Source organism: Pipistrellus hanaki (genome assembly GCF_964339955.1).
Source record: "Pipistrellus hanaki genome assembly, chromosome: 7".
Classification (NCBI taxonomy): Eukaryota; Metazoa; Chordata; class Mammalia; order Chiroptera; family Vespertilionidae; genus Pipistrellus; species Pipistrellus hanaki.
The window spans coordinates 73,057,448-73,082,925 of record NC_140509.1 but is presented as its reverse complement, the minus strand read 5'-3'; the positions used below and the strand labels follow the sequence as shown (position 1 = coordinate 73,082,925).

The 25,478-nt window shown below is 38.2% G+C and overlaps 1 protein-coding gene across 1 annotated transcript in view; it reads left to right on the top strand.

The window, feature by feature from the left end:
- Positions 1-25,478, top strand: part of RSPO3 (R-spondin 3) — an 85,007-nt gene that overhangs the window by 25,172 nt on the left and 34,357 nt on the right. The window contains exons 2-4 of the mRNA XM_084889668.1: positions 10,494-10,685; positions 12,260-12,406; positions 16,987-17,184. Of these exons, the coding sequence (XP_084745794.1) occupies positions 10,494-10,685; positions 12,260-12,406; positions 16,987-17,184 (537 nt within the window). The remainder of the gene's footprint in view (positions 1-10,493; positions 10,686-12,259; positions 12,407-16,986; positions 17,185-25,478) is intronic.

Here is a 25,478-nt window from a genome sequence, read left to right as displayed (position 1 = left end):
AGGCCCTGAATTCTTGGCCACAGATTATTGGTTTTATTCATCTTTGGATGCTCACAAACAAGCACAGTGTCTGGGTGTTGCATAATTCAATTGTTTAAATGAAAAGCTGAGTGAAGGGATAAATTTTGGTTTTGCGGCTAGTAAATGTGAGAACTCTGTGTAAGCCCAAGGTCAGTCCTCCACCCCCCAGTCCCTGTGCTCCTCTGGGAAGTGTGCAGGGCCCTTTTCCAAATAAGGTGGCAACCCAGTGAGTGTGCACATAGCACAAAAATGCATCACACCCATGAAGGTGCATGTCAGCGCCTCCTATTCTCTCAGCAGTTTGGGGAGTCCAGTAGAAAAACCCATTTATTTTTCGGCTCACGAGTTTAGATGTGACACATAAAGCTGGACTTATTTAATGGTATACCCACTATTTGCACATCTTCTTGTGCCTGTTAAAATACCACAAGTCCCTTGCCTGCTGTTTGCTTATGCTAAGACTTCAGCCATCAGATATTCTACTTTCGCATGCTATGTGGCAAGAAGATCCAAGTTTATTCATCATATAACAAAGTGGAGTTTGTTTTTTAGCACAAACTGAAGTTTGTTTCATGCAAGAATGTGAACTTAGTAGTTATGGAATCACACCCATGCAGATTCATTACCATTCAACTATCACATTTTCTGTTTATGTTGATTTCTAATTAATTCTCTCCTCAAAAAAAAATATAAAAAATAAATGGAATGGCTCTCTCAGCCAGACCAGAGCACATAATGATTCCCACTGTTGGATGAACACTGTTGGATCTGTCTCATGAAAAATGCTGTTATTACCACCCACTAACTCATCAACAGGTCCTGGCTCTCTACAGAATCTGGGTCTCCATCACCCCTCTCCACACCCTCTTGTCCTCTATTCACCTCCATCTGGGAACATGGCCACTTGGAGAAGGGGAAGCTTTCCCTCCCTTAGCAACAGCTGGGATGCTGATTCAGTACCTTACATTTTACACCCGTAGCAGAGTGCATTAACTTTATGATACAATTTCTACTTGTGGTTAGGAAAAAACAACAAAAACACTATGTTTGGTTCTACAAATGCTTTTTGTTGCAGTTTCAGCAACAGAGTCAACACTAGCTATCTGGTAGGTCATAGGAAAACGAATATGGTTTCCAGTACTTTTGAAGAATCAACTTTGGAATTAGCCTTTAGGTTATTAACTCATTTAATGGGGGAAAAGAATATGATATTGAGAGTCTAAATGGAAGGTTATATCAGAAGAGAAACTATAGTTGTTCTAAATTATTTAGATGGTGTCAGTATGTGTTTCTAATAGCATGGATCCAGGAAAGAAAAAGATTGTGTACACGATTGCAAAGGGTTTTTACTTCTTATTCTCTTTATTCTTATGACCTCTTATATATTTCATAACTTTCCTGTTCCTCCTCACCACCACCACCCCCTCGTCCCTCCCTATCTCTGACACCCCCCCACACACACACACACACATTCTAGTAACAGGGAATGGGAATTTAAAACCCAAAGACAAACTAAAATTACTGCTAGAAGGAGATGGGAGGAACAAAGGAGAAATGAAGTGTTCCCAAGAGCAAAGAACATGTAGATAGATGCACAGTCTCTTCAAAGATTCTAATCTGAACATAAATTCCCAAGTTGTGGCTAGGCAGAACATTCTCCTCTAATATAAAATTAATAAGAGAACACATTTTCATGAAATATAAGATGCTGGTTCTGTTCCTGGCATCATAAATCCAACAAAAATGAAAATGAATAAACATATCAGACAAAATGTGTTCTTGCCTTTCTTCCTGGTACTAGCAATACAGACTCTAAATGCACTTGGTATAGAATCGCAGCTATTGAGTTTGGTCCACAAGGCTCTAACCTTCTTTTCTAACCTCCTCTCATTCCACTCACAGCGCCATGGTCTCATTGGACCCCTTGGGCTGCTCCTCAGGCCAGTTCTTTCCCAAAGCCTTCACATGTTTGCACTCCGTGGTGCTCACCAGTAATACTCTTTCTCAAGTGTTCATGGCTGATTTCTTATTCTCTTGGTCTCAGCTAAAGGGTAACCTTCTCAAAGGGGCCTTCCCTGACCACCCTATTTAAAATAGCTCCCCAGAGCTCCTCTCTGCCTTATCCGCCTGCTTATTTCCTTCACCACTCCACAAAATTTAATCAATTATTTATTTACTTGCTTATTCGCTGATTAATGTCATGAGGAAAGGAACCACATGTCTTGTTCCGTCCTCCATTTTCTGCATCCTGAGTAGGTTGGGCACATAGTGAGTTATCAGGAGTTTTGTTAATCAGAGTCTCCACATTGTCTATGCAATGCCCACTGTAGTCTATCTTTTGTTTCTAGTGCTGATTCCTTAGCCTGTGGATACACAAAGCACAGCCACCAGCCACCAAGTTGGCATCCAGCTACCAAATAGTCATCCTATTTTAGATTTTAGGAATTCTATATCTGCCATCATTTGCTAGCCATTTTCTTAATATGGTGAGCTGGCTTGATTTTAGTGGAAAGTCTAGCTAAGTGCTACCTAATGTTAGGTCTGTTTCATTGCTGTGGTTTTATTTAAAGTATTTATAGGATATAAATATTAGACTCCCTTCAGGAAATTATTATTCAGTAAGAGAAAGAGAAAGATTTTCCAAGTTCTGAAAGAAATAGTTTCCATTAAAAACAGTATGTTTCCCCACATAATAACGGTGGAGCCCTAACTGGGCTGTGTTCAGACCTGGTGGACACATTCCTCTCTGAGCCTGTTAGGAATTTTGTGGAACTGTTGGTGTGGCACAAACTTTTGAGTATTAAAGGTTGATTTAGAGGACAAAAGATGTGACAGATTCTATCATCCCAACTGCTTCAGGCCAATTGATGTCTTCACTCTTGATTTTGATAAAAGACCAAAGAGAACATGTATGTATCCTGTGTCTGAATACATATATATGTCTAAAAATATATATATGTATATGTATACATGAATACATAACTATATTTAAGTAGCATAAGTGAATTTTAATTAATTTAATGATTAAAACATTGGTATATTAATACATTTAAGCCATTAGATGATACACAGTATTTCAAAAGTAACAAAATTTATATGTTTGTGTGTATATATATATATATATATATACACACACACACACACACACACACACACATGTGGCAGTTTCAACAAATTATTAGCCACAAATTATAATAAAGAAGTGAGATAGATTCAGATATTATTGTTTGACGATGTAAAGAAGTATCATATTCCAATAAGCAATTATATCCATTCAAACAGTTTTTGATATTATATTGTCTATACTTAATACTCCCAAATTGCCCAAATGGCTGTGGAGATATAGCCATTGTCAGTACCTCTTGAATGTTTTAACTTATGAGCAAATAAGAAACATTGGCTCTCAATGTCTTCTGGGGTTGATTCAACAGAATTTGAAAGAGACTGCCAAGTAATTCAAATTTTTAACATTATGTTTTTCTTAAAGTGAATATTGCCAAAAATTCCATAGGAATCATGAAACATCTCTTTCTGTAACCATAACATTACATTAAACCTAAAAACGATTCTGTAACAGTCAATCCCCAAAGTATGATAGAAATGTGCTATCCTAACTTAAGCAAGAAAAAGAGTCTACATTTTCTCCAGGTGAATCTCTAATTGAAATACACAGAACTTAGAAAAGCTTTCATTGTTTTATTTTGAAAAATGTATTTCATATTTAAGCATCATAAAGTGTATGTGATTTGAAACTTGATTTTTTTGTTCATAGGATAGGCATAACTCACAAATGTTCTTTAGGTACTTTTGGTTAAATATTTACTGCTTTGACATCTTTATTATTTAAAAAACACAAATAGACCTGCTAGCATGGTTCAGTGGTTAAGCATCAAGCTATGAACCAGGAGGTCAAGGTTTGATTCCCGCTCAAGGCACGTGCCCAAATTGCAAGCTCAGTCTCCAGTGTGGGGCATGCAGCAGGCAGCCGATCAGTGATTCTCTCTCTCCCTCTCCCTTCCTCTCTGAAATAAATAAAAATATATTTTAAGAAAATAAACAGGAAACACAAACACCTTATTTTTTTAAATCTATTACCTTCAGCGATTTAATAATAAAAAATTCTTTGTTGAGACCTATTCAATAAGCAGCTGCCCTGGGAAGAAGTTGGGACTTATCAAAGAAAACTATGAAGAAATTATCAAGGCCGACCAGACCCCTGCCTTCAAAAAGCCTTCAGTCATTGTGAATGTCCTTGTAAAGGAGAAGACATGGAGAAAAGGACAGATGTAAAAATAACTTTGATTATAGGATTTCACTGGTCTCCTCTTCCTACCCTGTCTGTTAAGGCCACTTCATGCAGGAGAGTAGGCAGTAAATATTGTGAAGGCGAGAATACTTTAAAGTGACCCTGTGGTTTATTTTCCTCCTCCTCTTCCTTCCTCCTCCTCCTCCTTTCTTCCTCCTCCCTCTCCTTCTCCTACTTCTTCTTCTTCCTTAAAAGTAAATTTTATCAAATTCACTAACTTACTAATTTTTCCCTATCTGAATTATAAAATTGACAAGTTAATTTCATGTTTTTAGCTTTTCTTTTAAAGTTAATCAAACCTGCTTTTATAAGCCTAATGTTTATTAAATTTTGTACTTCTGGAAATGTGCTAGCCACAAATAAATGACCATCAGAGGTCATTGGCAGCATGTAATAAGGGATCTCTTCCACATAGCAATTTGCAATAGATGTTAGTACATTTGCAGTAGGGCTTTAGAAAGGGATTACAATAAAGCAAATCCTTGAGGCTTGCACTTCAACTGTTACAGAAATAGAACATTGATTCCAATGCAGCAATTAGTTTGGTATATCATAAACACTGAAATTAGCCAAACATTGTGTATTTACCAGATGCTCTGATACAGTTTAAAACTCTGTGTTATGGATATTTTATAAAAAAAAAAAAAAAAAAAAAGTTGAATTACCACACATGCCAATAGCCTTTAGGAAGTGTTGCATTAGTCATGCATCACAAGATGATTAAATAAAGAAATAGTAGGAAATCTTACCAACTGGGGGGGGGGGGGGGACTGAAGTTACTCAGAGTATCAAAAGTTTAGACACTGAAAATGTGTTTGTTATACATTGATATATACTCTTTTCATACTTACCCTTCATATACAAGTTAAGGAAAATACGTTCCTCTTTCCCAGTTTTGGGGACAGACACTCATTTTACCATGTATTTGACACATCTGTAGCCAGAAGGTCCCATTTTAAAGTTCCCGTGAATTCAGCCCAGTTCTCCACTTATAATTACTCACATCTAAAGTTTACTTATATGGACAGAGATTGGCATGAGATATCAAAGATCTAGGTTCTAACTTTTGATCTAAACTCACTATTTATTCAATAGTTTACATTTCTTTGAATTCTAGTTTGGGGTTTCAAAACAAATAATTGTTGTAGCTCCTGCCATTACAAACAGCAGTTACCACAGTTACTTAGGCTTTCTTTGAAAGCAAAGTGGTACGGAAATAGAAAGTATTATTTAAGTGAGCTGATATATCCCTTTTCTTTTACAAAATGTCCCTTCTCTGGGGCTCTGTTTGCTTCCATTGCCACCCTTCAGCACTTCCCCTTTCAATAGACCTTCACTAATTAAGTAGCTACCACCAGACTCACAGTACGTCCTAAGCAACTATCACACAATTAAACTTCATCTCTTGAGCTTTGCTTTCTGGATATCTTATAAAACTACAAAATCAATGATCCCAAGCCGTATTTATATTTGTAGATCTTTTTGTTCCATGTACCTTGCTCCAAACCTCCAGCTGAAGGCTTTGTATTCCGCCAGCCATCCTCTCCTTTCTCATCAGCAGCTGAAACTCAAAACACAGCTTCTCAAATCCCCTTTCTTATTCAGTCCACATTCTGTACGTCACCGTATTTAACTGGCTTTACCTCCAAAATGTCTTTGGAAATATGCATCCCTCCCTCACCACATTCCATTGCCCCCGCTTTGTTTTAAGCTATCATCAGCCTCTTACCTTGATCACTACATTTAGTCTCCTAGTTTCCATGCCTGCCATGCTCTCAGGGAAAATCACCTTTCTCAAAAATTCTCCTTATTCACAGAATAAGTACCTTGGCCCACAAAGGGTTTCATAGTCTAGATATACCCTGTGCTTCCAATCTCCTTGATATTGCTCATGCTTCCATTAACCACTGCTTAAGCATCAGTGGCATTGAACTCATGCCAGTCTCCTTCTTGATGTGGTAATTGTGGTGTTCCCTCCTCCAGCCCTGCCATGGCCACTTCCATACTGATACCTTCAGCTCCTTTTCTAACATGAAGTACAAACCTTAGATAGTCTATGAAGCCTACACACCAACACCGCCTCCATTGGTCATATAAAATAATAGTACAAAAACATTGTTTGAAAAAGTGATTTGGAAATACAAAATGGAGTTATTATTAGACTAGAACAAAGAAGAAGCACAACAAAGCAGAATTCTATTTTCTGTCTTAGGATCATAAGATTTTAAGGCTGAAAGGGTTGTTACAGTCAATCCAGACCAAAGTTTTCTGTGGTTTCCATATAAAAAGTAAAAACTCTTGCCTTAAGATGAAGTTTGAGAAATTTGTGTCTAGTTGTGTAAGACTGACTGTATAATTTGAGTGATCTTTATCCAGCTTTCAAGAAAGCAATCACTATGCTACTCAACTGTTAAAAAAAAAAATCTAGAATCTTAGGATATGAACTTCATAGTCTCAATTCTTCTCACTTCCCACAACATAATACTTAAACTTTCCTGAAGCAATGTTTGCTTTCAAATTTATGCCTGCCCATATTCAAAAATGCCCTGATTAAGAACAAACAAACAAGAATTTCCTTTGCCAGTTAAGACAGTTGTGTCTTTACTTTAAAAAAAAAAAAAAAAGTATTTTGTTAAAAATTTTTGGCTACAAACAAAATGTTGTTTTTTTTTTTAAAAAAAAAAAAAAAAAAAAAAAAAAAAAAAAAAAAAAGCAAAGAGAGTGATAGTACCACAATGTGTGAGTCAACTGTGCTGTATTAATCAGTAAAAGTTTTAATGAGGGAATTGTGCACCCTCATAATTTGGGTGCAAATTGTTACCAGATCATGGGATCCATACAGCTCTCTCCTGGAGAAGTTTCCAAACATCCGAACTCAATTTTTTTTCAATGAAATTAAACGTTTTTTGAGGCTCTTAACATGTGAGTCATGTTTATTTTCATAGTTGATTCCTTTAAAGTTACATTATAATAGGTCGACATTTCAAGGTGCTCAAAAGCCTATTGTGCCTCCTCTGAGCAGCTGCATTTCAGAGATAGGGACAGAGTGGTGAGGACCAATCTAATCCATCTTCATGTGAGCTCAGAGTCACTCAGTGCCCTGGGTGGGAATGATTTTCTTTTCTACTGAGTTCCCGAGATCCATTTTTCCATAGAGCTTTTAGAAGGTTTCAGGGTTTTATTTTTGTTTTTTATCAAAACCCTTGTTTCTGAAACTGAGTCAGTAGACTCAGAACACATGGAGCTCTCTTCACTTTAGGGTCTTTTCCCGCTTAAAATGTGTACACATTTTCTGTAAGTCCCCAATACTGAGTTACTGGCATGAAAAATTACCCTGTTACTTGGAAAGCGGTCTTCACTTACAAGTCCCCCAGGTCCTATAATGTCTAAACCTCCTGTGCCACTTTCCATGTCCACCCCACCCCACAGAGGAGCATGTACAGGAAAAGCAGACTTCCCTTCCCCCACACATTTCCTCAGTTTATTTACAAAACGTCTTGGAATGAGAATGAGCTGCTTGTGGTTCCTGTGGCTGATTCAGGGATGGTTTCCTCCAGGCAGAGGATGCTGGTCAACTGAGTGACCTCTCGGTAGCTAACCCGTGCACCCTGTGGGAAGGCTGAGAGGGCTTAAAGGTGCCCCTTCTCAGTAAGCCTGGTGGGGTTTGCTTTTGTGGTCAAGAACTTAGCAATAATCAAACATCACTGTGAAACAGACTAAAGAATGGCATGGTCCATCAGAACCTATCCCTCCCACTTCCAACAAAATAGTCAGAAATACACAGGGATGCCTTTACCCCAAGGATGTCAAACTCAAAGGCTAACATGGGCCAAGTAAACAAGGTTTAGGTTTATGTGGGCCGCAAAAAAACAAAGCTTCCATTGTCATAGAAACGTAGGTTTATTTCGTAGAGACATGCTAAATACAAAGGGCTGAAATAAGTCGTTGTTAACATAGAATAATAGAACATTTTAACAAAAATTAATATTTTTTCTTAAACATTAACTTTACCAGACAATTCACAAATTAATAAGCATAATGCAAATGAACCTATTTTTCTTGTTCTCTGAAAGCGAAATATTTCCTGTTGGGCACACCAAACAAGTCAGTCCAAGACTAATGACGTGGCATCGGCTGCTAAAATATTCGCTGTTGGTATTAGTGGAGAGAAATGGTGTGCCCACACATAAAGCGCGAAAAGGAAATGAATGCAACACGATTACTATAGCAATCAGTCATTAGCGAACGTTGTAGCTGGTTATTGATAAACAGAGGCCCGATGCATAAAATTCGTGCAAGGGACTTGGCCCTCGCAGCCTTGGCTGCCTCTCAGCCCTGTAGCCCCACCCACTGGTCATTCTGGAAGGTCATTCCGCCATCTGGTCTAATTAGCATATTAGCTCTTTATTATAGAGCAGTGGTTGGCAAACTGTGGCTCGAGAGCCACATGCTGTTCTTTGGCCCCTTGAGTTTTTAGCCAAGGCCAGCTTAATAGTACCCTAATTAAGTTAATAACAATGTACCTACCTATGTAGTTTAAGTTGAAAAAATTTGGCTCTCAAAAGAAATTTCAATTGTTGTACCATTGATATTTGGTTCTGTTGACTAATAAGTTTGCCGACCACTGTTATAAAGGATTATTTATAACAGGATATTGTAAAAATTAAATTACAAGATTGTTATTAAAACGTTTCTTATTTATATTGGTTGGGCCGCAAAAAATATTCCTGTGGGCCACATGTGGCCCACGGTCCGAGAGTTTGACATGTTTGCTTTACATACTTATGTACCAACCTTTGCTCTCATAATGGTCAGGATTTTTCCCTTCTGGACTCCTGAAAGGACAATAAGGCTATTAGTAGTGCATTTAAATAAACAATGCATTTGGAGAAGAAATCATACCCAACACCAGCTACATGAGAGATTCACCTTTGTTAGCAATTTTCCCATCAACTTGCACATAGGTGTTGATGACTGGTTAGTCATAAGGTTTAAAGTTGTGAGGATTTCAAGTAGATATAACTCTTCCAAATGTTGGTCTATATTTGTTCATATTTGCTAATGAATAGTCTCACCACACAAACAAGTGTCTCTTGGAAACCTTGGAATTCTCAGGGATATGTGTCCTTAGTATGGACTGGTTATGTTCTTGCCAAATAAAAATTCCCTTGAGTAAATGACAGATGAGGTTGCAAAAACTATAAGACTTCTCTCCCAATGGATAAAATGTTGAACATAAATTATGACAAGTGCTCACATATGATTCACGTGGAAATATTGGTAAGCTAAACATAATTTCACCATTCTATCCATGTGAACTGATAAACATCAAATTCATGTCAAAAGAAATATTTGGGGAAAGCATTCGGAGGTGGGGTGCCCAAATAGTTGCATAGTTTTAGAATCAATTGGCATTGGATCAAAGAGTAAAATTGTGTACTCAGACAGACCATAGTTGAAAAAAGATACCCTAGAACACAGTGTCCTTGCTCAAGTTAAGCCCCAGTCTATGTTGTCATCCTTGCTTGAAGAAATTAGAGACGCGTTTATCATCCACCACAGAAATGAAAAGCAAGCCGAAACTGGTTTGGCTCAGTGGATAGAGCATCGGCCTGTGGACTGAAGGGTCCCAGGTTCAATTCTGGTCAAGGGCATGTACCTTGGTTGTGGGCACGTCCCCAGTACGGGGTGTGCAGAAGGCAGCTGATTGATGTTTCTCTCTCATCGATATTTCTGGCTCTCTATCCCTCTCTCTTCCTCACTGTGAAAAATCAAAAAAATACTTTTTTTTTTTTAAAAAAAAAGAAAGAAATGAAAAGCAAAAACTAATGTGTATTGATTTCAATGAATGTGCACAAAATTACCATCTCCAATCTGCCAGGGTGCTGGTTCAATTTGGATATTTTTATTTACATAAATGAGGCAATATATTCTTATATTTCAAGTGCTCAAATTTTAAGAACTTTTAAACCAGAAACAATGTGTGTATTAAAAGGAAATTGTAGAGCAGAAAAAAGATGGGGGGGGGGGATCCCAACTCATTCACCCCTTACCACCAAATTGAAAAATAATGAAATAAAATGTGTATTCTACCCAGAGAATGTCACTGAACTTCTATATTTACAATTTAACCTTGGTTTTTTGTCTTTCTCCATTTGTCCTCCAGTGCATCCTAACGTCAGTCAAGGCTGCCAAGGAGGCTGTGCGACGTGTTCAGATTACAATGGATGTTTGTCATGTAAGCCCAGACTATTTTTTGTTCTGGAAAGAATTGGCATGAAGCAGATTGGAGTGTGTCTCTCTTCATGTCCAAGTGGATATTATGGAACTCGATATCCAGATATAAATAAGTGTACAAGTAAGTGCCTATACAAAATTATGGTTTTATCTCATCCATGGGGACTTTCCAGACATGAAATGGCCTCTAGAATATTTGTGATATTCAGTGTTAAGTAAATAGTAATATTTACCTGGTTAATTAGGCTAAAACCTATTTGGACTTCACCCTCAGGGTAGGACAATTTTTAGCACTTATAAAAAAAAGTTCAAGTTTTGTGTGTGTGTGTGTGTGTGTGTGTGTGTGTGTGTGTTTTCTCTTTTTCATTGTTTCATTCCTAAGGTATAAATCATTGAACCAATAGAAAAACAGTGCAAGCATCAATGCCATTTGAGTTCGCATTATATTTACAAAATCTAAATATTTAATGACTTAAAGAATCAATTCAGCTATTTTTCACTTCAGGAAAGATTCCAGTATAGATACTGAAACATTTGTCAGTTAGAAATAAATGTCAGAAATATCACATCATCTCTCCTCTGCACCTGAAAAACATACTCTCCACACTGTAGACCAAGAAAAGGTTTAAAATGTAAATTAGGGAATATCACTCCTCTATCCTACACCACATGTAGCCCCGCCTACCTCTCCAATCTCCTCTACAACTACCTCTCAAACACATTCACTAACCTCACTGGCCTTCTTACAGGATCTTCCCACCTCAAAGCTTTTGCAATTACTGTTCTACACTCACTGTACTGGCAGTTTGGAAAGCTCTTTTGTCCACACCTTGTTTGGCTGGTTCTCTCTTTATAGCAAGGGTTCTACTCATATGTCCCCTTCTCAGAGAGGCATTTCATGACTATCATATCAAAATAACCAACCTCTTCTTTTTATCAGTCATTTTTCATATCTTTTTCCTACTTTTGCTGTTAATTTTTTCCAGGGCATTTATTAATCTGAAATCAGACTGCCTGGTTTTACAAATCAGTGGTCCTACGCTAGTTACACAACCTTGTGTGTCTCAGTTTTCTTATCTGTAAAATGGGAATCATAATGGAGGCCACCCCATTGGGTATTGTAAGACTTAAATGACTTAATATTGCAAAATTCTGGTACAATGTCTGACCTATAGTATCACCATAGAAGAGGTGTTATTTTTTATAGTGTCTCCTCTCCTTGAATGTAAGCTTTGTGAAGTCTGAGTATTGTTTCGTTTTTGTATACTGCTGTCAACGAATACCTAGAATAGTGATTGGCACATATTGGGCAATCAAGTACTTGTTTGAATGAATGGACTTCAAGAATAGCACAATGGCAATATCCTAGTATATTTTATTACAGTTCTGATGAAACATTTCACTATTATTTTTTTAAATAGATATTTGCTCTTATAAACATTCTTGCAGTGGACGTATGGTCAAAAAAATTTTTAAAAAGCAATCAGTACAACGATTCTAAAACCAGTGACTGACGTACATCAACAAAATGACTGGAGAGTCCTGAATTTAGTTTGGCAAAATAATTTTGATCCCTAAATATTTGTTTGATATAAAAGTCACATGTGCCTAGGTTGTAAGCATACAGAACTGGATCAGTAATAGTTAAGCCAAGATAATTTTTAAAAAATGCTTCTCTTTTTGTTTCTCTTTCAGAATGCAAAGCTGACTGTGATACTTGTTTCAACAAAAATTTCTGCACAAAGTGTAAAAGTGGGTTTTACTTACACCTTGGGAAGTGCCTTGGCAATTGCCCAGAAGGATTGGAAGCCAACAACCATACCATGGAGTGCGTCAGTATTGGTGAGGAGGAACTCTGTGATTTAGAAAGATGAGAAACATCTTAGATGGTAATTCAGTCTCCATGGACATGGCCTCTCGTCGTCCTATTTCACAAGAGCCTGAGGGACTGTCTCTACGAGGCTCTCTCCATCTTTCCATCTCAATGGTGCTACCATAGCTTTTCCCAGCCATATGATAGTACACTTTAACATCCTGTGGGAGCTCCATTATGTCTTAGGGACTGTTAATAATTGTTTCGACTATTCTTATCATTCTTTAATTAAGTTTTACTTATAGTGATTTATATATATATATATATATTGGTCTTGAACTAAATCCCCACCTTAGGGCAAAAATGTTGCAAAACACCCAGGTCTAATCTCCGTCAGTGACCCAAGTTACTCTCCGAGGGGAGAAAAGCATGCTTAGTGGGTAGATCAAATACCTGGAGAACTGGAGCTGATACCGTTAGAATTCTCACTCTTTCCTTTCACACTGCTTTGCTGAAATGTTCTGCTACGCAGGTATTCAGAAACAAGGAGAGATTTTTGGACTTACTCAAACTGACAGAGGAGACAGTCCTGGGGTCTGATTAATTGCAGGCCGAGTTTCCTGGAGGGGAGGTCCCTCAGACAAGTTGTTTCTCTAAATAACAGATCACTGTCAGGCTATATTTTCCTTCTTTTAAATGCCGTGCAGCTACTACAGCTACAAGTTTGATGAACACTTGGGGAGCAGATGAGAAACCAAATGGGAAAATAGCACACTAAATCTCCAAGTCCCCTGGGCAAGAGCTTCAGGAACCTTTGATGCCGCGCTGGTGTTGGCACATGCACACAAATGTCCTCCTGATTCAGTACAAGATAGTGGTCTCCAGGACTCCCCCGCGTCCCCACAGAACAATCCATTAGACTCTACAGTGCTGGGGTAATAACCCGAAAGTGCTGGTTTGACCATTTCAGATCCACTCGGAACACTTATTTCTAAACGCAATTTTGGCAGAGGGAAATAGATAGATGATATTTTTAAGATAATTTCAGAAGCATCTGGAAAACAACAATCCTGAAACAGTTCATGGCTCATTTTGGTTTGCCTTTTCCCCCCCTTTAGTCAATAAAACACACACACACACACACACACACACACACACACACAAAAAAAAAAATACCTTTAGAAAGAACGTGTTTTATCTATTTGTAGGCACCAAGGGTTGAGGGTTAGAGGTAATAAATTCCAAACTGGGGGGAAATAAGAAAAGGAAACCTGTAGAATATTCAAACAGGATGAGCTGCAAAGAGTTTGTGGTATTTATCTCTCCAGGGAAAGGGGCACCGGTTTGGATTTTCTTAGTTGCTGAAAGTATAGCATTCAGTCCTTGAAAGGTTACTTATTTTAAATATATCTATGCTTTCTTATCAGAGAGAGCATTGAACAATTGAAACTATTGGATTAGCCTTTAAAGTTGGCTGGAAATTTATGCTACCATTAAGACAAGATTATTTCTTAACACAATAAAATTAAAGAAATTACATAATTTAGAATATGGGTCAGCAATCTAAGAGGCATTGAATGAATCTGGCTCGCTGGACAAGTAGACTCAGAACACACTAGCAGTGCAAATCAGCAACTTTGGTTCAGGGCTGGCTCTTGTTGCTTGTTCCTATGGGTTGTTTCCCATCTAGCCTACCAGCACTACTCAATCCAGGCCCATGGGCTTCCCGAGAATTTCATGAAAAATGGTGACCTGCTTGATTATCACAAAGGGCCATTAAAGCCTGTTTCTTTAACAAATATGAAAACTAGGACTAGAAGAGCTGAAATGGTGATCCCAAGGACACAAGTGAATTATTGTCAGTGCTGTAACGTAGCTTCCTAGTGTTCACCCAACAGGTTAAAGAATGTTTTCTCTCTTTGCTAAAACTTACACTGTATGACTTGTTTCTTATCCAGATTTTCAATTGGAGGGAAAGGTCATAAACAGAAAACACCACCCTGGTATAGAGCTGGGGCGAAAGACTTACAGACTTGCCCATTATCATGGTTTGCAGGTCAAATTAAGCACAAATATCCACTGACCCCAATTTTACAGGGGAATATATTTCTTCTACTTTGGACTCTGGATATTTGCTTCCCTTCTGAACTGTCATTCCATTCTGTCATCCTTATTGCTTCTCTTGGAAAGTTGTTCAAGTAGTGAAAGGGGGAAGATATCCTGCTCCAAAGAGTGAGTAGCAAGGCACATACCCTTGCTATGTTCTTTGTGGAACCACATAGTTAGCCAACAAGAATGGGAGCAGTATCATTAGAATTTCATTGTTAGAATCATTCATCATCTGACTGAGGACTAACAGCTAGCTATGCTGTAATTTTTTAAATGTTTTTATGAAGTCTGAGTACACATTTGCCTAGATCACCTTTGTGACAAAGCACCAACATTCTGTTCACTTGCAAATCATATAATGTTTTTCTTAGTTTATCCTCTTAGTTCTGGTATTAAATGAATAGTAGACAAAGTGATAGCTCATAAACTTAGATTTTTATTTTTCCATGTGCTTTCTTGGAGGTCTTTTTATTTATTGTGTTCAAGATCCACTGCTTTTTTAGTGATTAATATGGGGATGGAAGACATTTCCTTAACTGGCAAGAGTTATGGTATCATTAAGTGACTTGGTTGCTCTAATAATGGTATAACTGAGCATGAAGACTATTTAGAAAATGGTGCAATAAAGTTCAGTTGAGTTCATAGAAACTTAAATTCGCTTATCTAATCATTTCCATTTAACCCTGTGTTATGTTCAGATATCTGAAAATGACCAAAAAAACATGTAGGACAATGTATGGCAAATGGATCTAAATTTCTAAAACACTTAGGTTCTATTTCTTGAGAATGTATAAAATACAGCATTCTATCCTAAAGTAAGGATTCTTTAAATCGGAAGGCAGCAAGAACATTTTTTTTGAAACTTGTTTTTGTGCAAAAGGAGTCATATTATCTGAAAAAGTTATTATTGCAAGCTGTTACAGGAAGTTTTATAGACATAAATATAAGAATAGCACCTTGAAGATATTTATTTTCATTAGAAGTCCAAAAGTTTGACCTTGAAAAGCCATGTTTGAAAGGAAGAGATTAATACATAAAGAAAAAGGAACACCTCTACAAAAAATAAATAAAGCTTTAGAGAAAGTACATTAGCTGATCTTAGGACTCACTTATCAGGTTAATTTTAGAAGCAGTCTATCAGCTGAAATTGACCCAGAATTCAGTTAAAATAGATGTTTCCATGCCTGAACCATATCTATCTATATCTATATCTATATCTATATCTATATCTATATCTATATCTATATCTATATCTATATCTATATCTATATCTATATCTAATCTCTATCTCTATCTATCTATCTATCTATCTATCTATCTATCTATCTATATAAAGCCAGCTACTGGAACACCAGAATGACTGGAATGACTAGTTGCTCTGATGCCCACTGCAGTCAGTGAACTGGCCTCCTGCAGCCCCTCCCCCTGGTTATCCCAACCCCTGAAGGGCCCCACCATGCTGATTGACCCGTGGCCCCTCCTTCCAGCCAGCTCCACCCCTGATCAGCCCTCCCACTCTGAGCAGGGCCAGGGCTGGCCAGCCAACCACTCATGGGCGGCCCCACCCCACCACCACCCCTATTGGCCCACACTCCTCCCCCAGCCAACTCCACCCCTGATCAGCCCCACACACACCAATCGGGAATGGGGCTAGCCAGCCAATCTCCTGCGGCCCCTCCCCTAACCCCATTTGTGGGTAAGGCTGGCTAGCCCACAGCCCACAGTTCCTCCCCACATTCCCAATCAGTGGCAGGGCCCCTGGCCCCGATCTACCCATTGGAGCTTGGCCAGCTGGACCCCACCCATACACAAATTCATGCACTGGGCCTCCTCTAGTCCATTAATAAATAGCAATACTTAAATACTCAAGAGCAATGAAGTAGAACAGGTAGTGGATTGCAGGCTAAGGACCCAGATTCATTTTCTGCTTTACCATTCTGTATGTTGCACAGAAATTCTCAAAGTGTGTTTTTAGTACTTGCAAATCAGTATTTCATGTATTGTTAGAAATGCAAATTCTCAGGCCCCATCCCAGACAGCTGAATCAGAGACATGGGGTGGGGCCCAGAATTCTCTGTGTTAGCCCTCCTGGGGATTTTGTTATTTGCTACAGTTTGAGAATCCTCTAATGCACGATAATGACTATTCTATCAAGTTATGATCAGGATCGATCAATAATTGTCCAGTGCTTGGCACTTGGAAAACACTGGCTAATTGTGAGTAATTATATTAGTTGCTGGTTAGTCAAATCTAAAGTGAAAAGAAAACCTAATGCACGGATGAGTTTACCTGATAATGTGTGTACTAAAACACTGAAAACATTCCATTCCTGCCTCCCGCTTTCTCTTTGTTCTATCTTTGTCATCTTGCCCAACTCTGTTCTGCAAGATTTCTGCTCAAAAATTGGGCAAGTATGGATGGGAGCAAACCTTTTTGTTTATTTCACAACCGTGGGGATATCTGAGCACCAGCTGAGGCTGTGTCTGCTGTTCTGTTGCAGTGCACTGTGAGGCCAGTGAGTGGAGTGCTTGGAGCCCCTGCACAAAGAAGGGGAAAACATGCGGCTTCAAAAGAGGGACCGAAACCAGGGTCCGAGAAATAACACAGCATCCGTCCACCAAGGGTAACCTGTGTCCACCGACCAGCGAGACGAGGAAGTGTACAGTGCAAAGAAAGAAGTGTCAGAAGGGAGAACGAGGTACTAAAAGATATGCTTGTTTGACTCTTCATAATTTGATGGAAATTTCACTTTATTTCTCAGGACACAGTTAGTATTATCGTACATCTCTAAAGCCCTAAAGTGTGTGCTAGCCAAAGAATGCGTTGGCTGTAAATTACAGAATAGATGTGTATTTTTTCTTAACATGGAGCTGATAGCAAAACTTTAAACTGGAATAGAAGAGTGCTCACTGAGTCCTGATGAAGGAGGGTGCATCATGGGAATTTAGGCCTATAAGAGGAGGGGTGGATTCTCTTTCTTTACTCCACCTTCCTAGTGCCTAGAAAATTTGGGGAAGCCTCATAACCACTAGGTATAATACCATTCGGTATAAGATCATGATGAAGAGACAACAGAAAATAAACATATTCCTTTGTTCATTGCGTAAAAAACCAAGAAGCACAGTTAGGATGTAACTAACATGTTTTAAAGGTTACATAGGATTTAAAAAAATGTTAAATATATATGTTTTTTAAAAACATCTTTATTGACTTTAGAGAGAGGAAGGGAGAGGGATAGAGAGCTAGAAACATCTAGAAGAGAGAAACATCGATTAGCCACCTCCTGCACGCCCCCTATTGGGGATTGAGCCTGAAACCCAGGCGTTTGCCTTGGCAGGCAATGGAGCCCTAACCCCCTGGTTCATGGGCTGCCATTCAACCACTGAGCCACCTTGACCAGGCTAAATATATATATATATGTTTTTAATATAGACTTTACATTTGAGGGAAAGAACCAAGCTATATTTTATAAATTTAATACCAACAATAATGACATGGTATCCTCCAGTTTTTATTCATAGTACGCTAACTTTATATAACAGATTGCAGAATCTTAATGATCAGTGTTCAATAACTCTGTGTCAGAGCTTGTTCTGAAGTCTTATGATTACCAAGGAGGAATATACCATTTCATAAGATGTTTCAAGGTGTTTAATACATATTGGTCTTTAAAGTTTAATTTTTTTCATCTTCCTCACTAATGTCTTCAGCACCAGGGTCTACCAATATGTTGCATAGCTTTCTATAACTACTAGAGGCCCCATGCACAAATTCATGTACAGGTGGGGTCCCTCGGCATGGCCTGCAAGGATTGGGCCCAAACTGGCAGCTCAACGCCACCTGGCACTTCTACTCATCCTGGCCCCACTGCGCCTGCCACAGGCTCGTGCCCAGTCACTCCTCCTGATTGAGAGAGGCTTGGGCTCACCAGTCTGGAGCCCTGCATCTGGTGCCATCCCAAGGGGATGGAGGGTAGCCAGGACCCAATCAGTCCTGCAGGATGACTTTGCATAACCTGGGATCCAGATCCCTCCTGTTGACATTTGCACTGGTTGTCAGGAGCCACCTGGTGGCCACTTTTATATTGTTTCTTGCGGAGCGTCTAGGGAGGGGAAGTAGCCATGGTGATAGAGGCTTGTGGCGCAGTCGGGACTGTGCCAACAGCTCTGGTCCTTCGGTGCCTGGTCCATTCTCTGGAGATTGGACCTGCAAAACTACTGAGGGAGGGAGTGGCTGCTACTGGGCTGGTAGGCCACAGGAACAGGTCTGTCAGCTGAGCAGCACTTCTGCTGTGGGAGCTCACTGACCACCAGGAGGCAGCTCCTGCATTGAGCATCTGCCCCTTGGTGGACCAGTTGTTTGGCCCTTAGGTCCTAATGTTTGATTAGGCTTTTATTTATAGAAATTGGTAGTTACCTGGTAAGTCGATAAATCATCCCCTCAATTAACTGCCAATTGAAAATAGTTTAGTTGCCCCTGTAATTGAACTTCCTTTGCTTATTTCATTCATTCATTCATTCATTCATTCATTCAATATCATTTTATTTCATTTTCACTTTATGGCCATACACAATTTGAAGCCCTGGAGATTTACAACTGAATAGGGTACAATTTCTATCCTGAAGGTTCACTCAGAATCCTATGGAGGGTTAAGATGTTTAAACAGAAAATCACAATATCCTATATTAGGGAAGATGATATGTGTGTGAACAAGTTCAGGGAGAACACAGAGGAGGGTGCTGGGCAAACCTGAATATCACTCATCTAAGACAGAACTTGGGTCACCTGTACTTTGCAATGTCTTTCCCTATCCCAAATGCACCAGCAATCTTCAGCATGTATAAAGGTATTGTTGACATTAGTAATCAAGTAATTAATATGTTAAAATTATTGAAGACATGGATTATTTTAAAGGGATCTTCAAGCTTTTGCAAATTTGTAAGATAAAAATTAGGTTTTGATTAAAATTAAGTTTAAGGAATGAAAGTTGGCTAGTGAAAAAGGTCTTTCTGGCATTAGTTACCAATTAATTTAAAACATCTTAGATTATGAAAGCTGAATTTGGAAATCAAATATTTCATCACTCTACTTGTTGGTAAGCTCCCATAGCTGTACATTTACTTATGTTTACTAAATTTTCTTGAAATGTAATGACTTACAGGTGGTTTTCACACATACTAGCCTTTCCACAAAGATTCTACACTCCTAATAAGTATTCCATATACTTGTCTTTTCAAATATAAGTGAAAAAAATCTTATCCAATAGAAAAAGTAAACTATGGTACTAATTGCATTTTATTTCTTGAAAATGTGGTCCTCTAATACGCTTTTCTGGCACTTGACTTAACATTAACATTAAAAATGTCAGTCTTTCAACAGAGGGTGAGAGTGAGGACAGGATTGGGAGGCTAGGAGGGGAGCAATGGAGGGATAAGCACACATTTGTAATACCTTAGTCAATAAAAAAAAAAAAAAGAAGAAAATTTCAGTTTTAAAACTAAGAATGGATAAGACAAATAATGTCATAAGAAGTTTAAAAATAGCAATCTGTGACATAAACTTGGCTTAAAAGTTTCTTTTCTGGTCTTTTTTCCTTTCCTCTGATAGGACATAGTAACATTTCATATTACAGAGGAGCTTTATACAACCATAAAAAAATGTATGTGTTTATTACTTTTCAAATTTCATAACACACAGACAACCAAGTAGAAAATATAGACTGCATTTGCAATTAAATACAAGATTCCGTTCCAGTTTTATTAATCTTCATACATCTTTTTATGTCTGTCAAATGTTTTTCTCAAGTAGCCTAAAAATTTTAGAAAGGAAGCCGCTTCTTCCTTAATTCATTACTTCTCTGATCTAACATGTACCTTACCTTGTTTTGATGGTAACTTAGCAAAGATCCTATTGAACATGGAGAAACCAAATAGGAAAGTATTTATGACCTCTAAACAGACCACTGTACTCTCACTTAGGCTCTGAGATTTTATATATATATTTAATAAACACAATAAAGTGATAAAGACATGATTTCTCTTACCACTCTTAAATGCTTATTGATTAATAAAAGAATGTCTTTTTGATTCATGGCTGGAGCATTTTGGGGGAGTAAGCTAAAAGATAAGACTCTTTAAAATAAATTTAGCCTGAAAATCTTGAATTTAAACTTGTATCCATCATCCCCACCTAATGGGTTAACAATAGACAGAGGTAGATAAGCCATATTTGGAAAAGGTGTGGAGCATGTGTTCAGGATTTTTCTGTTGGGCCTTAATTGCCAAAGGCAAGGTCTCCGGGGAAGAATGATAAGATCCAGAAATGACTTTTCAAAATGCACACAAAGAAACTGGATAGAAGGAACTAGGTTTCAGCAACAGAATGGATTATTCTGGTTGTGAGATGCATATACATATATATTTAAAAAGCTGTTTGCTAATAATATACACATACACACTTTTCTCTACTAATATTATTCTCGTGCTCAGAATGGTCATAGTGAATGAGTCTGTAAAGAATAATGTAATATCTGTAGCCCCAAATCTGAATTTTTATCTGATGTACTTTTTGTTTGAACCCTTTAAGATTATTTCCCCTTACCTGACATGCTACCTTTTAATCAACCTTAACTTCTCCATCAATTACCAGCTTTAATATGTTATAACCATTGCAATAGTTTCTAGCTTGAGCCATCTCAATTAAATTATATATCTAAAATGTCAAAGATCTATAACATATTTTAAGAGATTATAAAGTCTAACATATATAGACTATCATATATACATTAAAACAATATCTTGAAATAGAAGTATACAGGATAAAATGTACTTTCAATAGTTGTCAACATATACTTATTGACTCTTGATTTACGTGGTGTAACCATCTTAGATAAAGAAAAGTGAAACAGGACCATGTAATATACGTGTGCCTGCATTTGATGCAAAGGGATAATTTTTGTGTGTATGTGGGGGGCGGGCATAGGAAGACCAAACATGTTTCATATTAATTTGCACATCCTTTAATTGACTGAAGAAAAAATTCCTATAGATATAGGGTTTTCAGGCAATTTGAAAAGAATGAAAGAAATTTTGTTCCTTGCTTAATTGCACGTAGAGCATACTAATTTATTACATGCAATGCATGATCCTGGGATAGAAATGGAGGAGAAAAGTAAGTCACAGAAAAAATAGGGTTGCCTCTATTTTCTTGGTGTCAACAGAAATACCATCCTTCCCACCAGAGAAAGAGAATACGAATCCATTAAAACATAAATAAATAAAATATCCAGAGACATTTCCAGGGAAGAATCAGAATGAAAATTATTGCATTATTTGAACATATTGCAGGTTGCCGTATGTGCCTTCCCCAAATTAAAAGTAGCGTAGCAAAATCTAGTAGGTTTTACACAAAAGAAACGTGTTATATGTTAACTTATAAATCACTGTTAACCACAACTTCAAATACCACTATTATATAAGCATTATGTTTAACATGAGCACTATGTTTAAAATTACAGCAAAAACAGCTTTAAAAAATCAAGCAAATAAAAAGCGAGTCTGCTAGGTCCCTAGTTATCCTCCTCTGTTTGTTAGTTTATTTCCTAAAAGCTTTATAACAATGATTCCAGTGATGACTGGTTGCGTTTTCTGCAAGAAGTATTTAGATGAAATATTTGTTCAAATTCGAGACAATCTATTTAGCCAATATTTTCTGAACAGTTTTCAAAATCCGAATCGATGGATGGGTTAGCTCAAAATTGCAGGATGCCAACTGGCTTAGAGTATGTGCATGCTGTCCTCTCCCCACCTGTGCTCCCTGGAGGAGGACCAGCTGGCCGGCAGCTCATCCTGTTTAAGCACCGGAGGGTGGGAGCTGTCTACGCTAACCTACACCCCATCGGTGGTCTAGTTCTTTGCCGTGGGTGTTAAAGAGTGCAGAGCTGAGATGATCATGGCATTAGAGACTGGGCTTCTCAACCTGCATGATTTTGCTGCTGGTCACAAGCAGGAGAAACTCAACAAGCTGTCTTTGTTTTTTGTTTTTAATATATTTTATTGATTTCTTACAGAGAGGAAGAGAGAGAGATAGTCAGAAATATCAATGTGAGAGAACCATCGATTAGCTGCCTCTTGCACCCCCCCTACTGGGGATGTGCCCACAACCAAGAAACATGCCCTTGACTGGAATCAAACCTGGGCCTTTCAGTCCGCAGGCTGACATTCTATCCACTGAGCCAAACCGGTTTCGGCAAGCTCTCTTTGTTATCCTTCCTTGGATTCTAGTCAGTTGCTACCCCAATGGGTTTGTTCAGATTCTGGGCAGGGCCCGTTGCCACCAACAAAAACCTGCACATGATCCTTTGGTAACAAGGACGAGATGGTAGAACAGAAGGGAAATCTCAACACCCCCGCCCCCAAGTTAATATAAAAATAATAAACCAATTTTATTTTAAAAATTAATGCCCTTTTAATGTAAAATATTTCAGTGTCACATGAAAATGTTCAGCTATGTTAAAGCCTCCAAGACAGGTAGTCCATTGCAGTAAATAACACCTTTTGCTCTCAGAGAGATGTGCCCTAATATAAATGTATGTACCTCCTCTTAAAGACTACTTTGCAATCCAGTTGTATGTTCTTAAGTGTGTCGATCTTAAAAGCTCAGCTAAAAATAAGAAACTTTTTGTTTTATGCCTTGCAACCCTAGGTACTGTACCATTTTTAAAAATTCAACCATCCGTTATCTCCTTATAATTAATACCAAATTCATAGTATCCCATTTTTTATTGTCTACCTAAAGATTTAGTGGACATCATTCACAGTGGTCAAAATTTATCATGGGGAATATTTGTGTTACCATCATCCATGCAGTCCCTTCCTTGCTATGGTGACAGAAGAATCATTTTTAGTTTTCTCTGTTGTGTTGATATGTACCTCAGCATCCCTATTCTAAAACCATCTTTATCATAAATTATCCAGACAAATGCTTTTCTTTTCTCAGATTTTTGGTGATGTTAATAGATTTCTAATGTTTTTTGTAACACACGTGAGTCAGTTTATTAAATAGAGTAGTAGCTGTCGTACACAAGGCATTCTTCAGCCCCTGAGCAAACAATGGTTTGGGCACTGCTTAGATTCTGTGCATGAAGTGAAATTGTTCAGTCAGCCTTTGCTGCATAACAAATGATTCCAAAACCTAAAGGCTCAAAAAATCAATAACAATAATAAATGTGAATGAGCAATTTAAGCTGAGGTCCCCTGTGCAGTTCCCACTGGGCTCCCTCGTGTGGTTGGCTGGCTGAGGACTAAGGAAAATGGGCTCTGTTCCTATCATTCTCAAAGTGGCTAGGGGTTCTACAAGTTTTGAAAAGGGAGAGGAAAAACAGTTTCTCTTGAAGAAGGTATGGGGGGGATAAATGCAGTGCAAGAAGACTTGACTTGGGGTGGTGAACACACAATATAATATGCAGATGATGTGCTGTAGAATTATACACCTGAAACCTATGTAATTTTATTAGCCAACATCTCCCCCAAAAATTCATTAAAAAGGTTAAAAGGATAATTAAAAAAGAAAACAATGAACTCATAATAAGAAGGCAAGGGGTGTGTGTGTGTGTGTGTGTGTGTGTGTGTGTGTGTGAAAATAAACAAACAATAGAAGGGACCGAATTGAAGATTAGACAGAAAGGAAAAGAATAGAAACATGGTGGACTAAGAGGTTTTGAAGAATTTGCCATTTATACCCATTCTGTCCCTGTTACTAATAATAGCCTATTGGTGCCAGGCAGTGTGCTAGATAGAAAATTCATGTTTGGATTAGTCCGTCAGTAAAAAAAAATATACCTCCTTCTATTTGGGGTCTGCTATGGCAGCAGTGGATAAGGATTAAACCATTTGAGTGGTTCATTTCCGCTCGTGGTGCTCAATATGATATGTTTTCATGTAAACGAGTTTGAGATCACAGAATTTAATTAGAACCTGGTCGTATTTGTTTGGTCACACCTCTTGGGAGGCCTCAGGACAAGGTATCCAGTTTTGTTCTTGCCAGGCTGCACCAATCTATAAAGTGAGTCCGCAACGCTCCTATGAAGAAGTTGCTGGAGTAGATAAAAGGAGAACAAGATAATGATCTATGGAAAGAATAATTCTTTTGTGCCTTCAAATGCGGGATACCTTCTCTGCCAACGAGGTTTCAGCAGCAGCAGCAGTTTCAAGGGGTGACTGTGTTGGGGAGGCGGGAGAGAGGACAGGGCCATGAAAGGAGGAAGTGTCTTTTTGCCGGAGAAATGTTTACTTTGTAATTAGCAAAGGACAAGAAGGCCCTTTTGGAAACTATACTTGGGGGTCCAAAATTTAAATTTATGCTGATGCTCTCCCGGTCTCTCTCTAGGGAACCCTCCTCTTTGGCAGGGATCTCAGCTGGCTAGAATAGGCTGCGAAGGAAGCCAAGGTCTTGGGGTCATTTCTCCAAAGAGCCCGTTAGCTCAGCTCTGTTCCACAGCCACAAGCTGTATCTTTAACCCTACTTAACCATCATACAAACATACATCAGCACATCAACATGGCAGTCTCACACACACACACACACACACACAAAAAAAAAAAAAAAAAAACAAAAAAAAAACAAACAAGCAAAAAAACATATATTCACTTCGAGACCAAAACAAAGTGTATAGAGATATTTCATTTTTGCCAACATAAACAAATGTTTTTGTAAATGTCTTAGCAAACTCTAATGAAGACCTTAGCTACTCGTGGAGCAAACGGCGAAGATAAAAACTATCCACACAGGTATATGTTACAAGTGCGCCCATCGTCGATGCTCATGACTTTGTGGACTGACATAAACCACGAAGCCACCGTCTGAAATATAAGATTCACAGTGGCAGAGACTTTGTTTTTGTTTGTTTGTTTTGTTCATTTTATATCCTAGACACCTAAGAGTGTCTAGCACAGAGCTGGTGCTTTAATAACTATTTGTTAAGCATATGAAGGT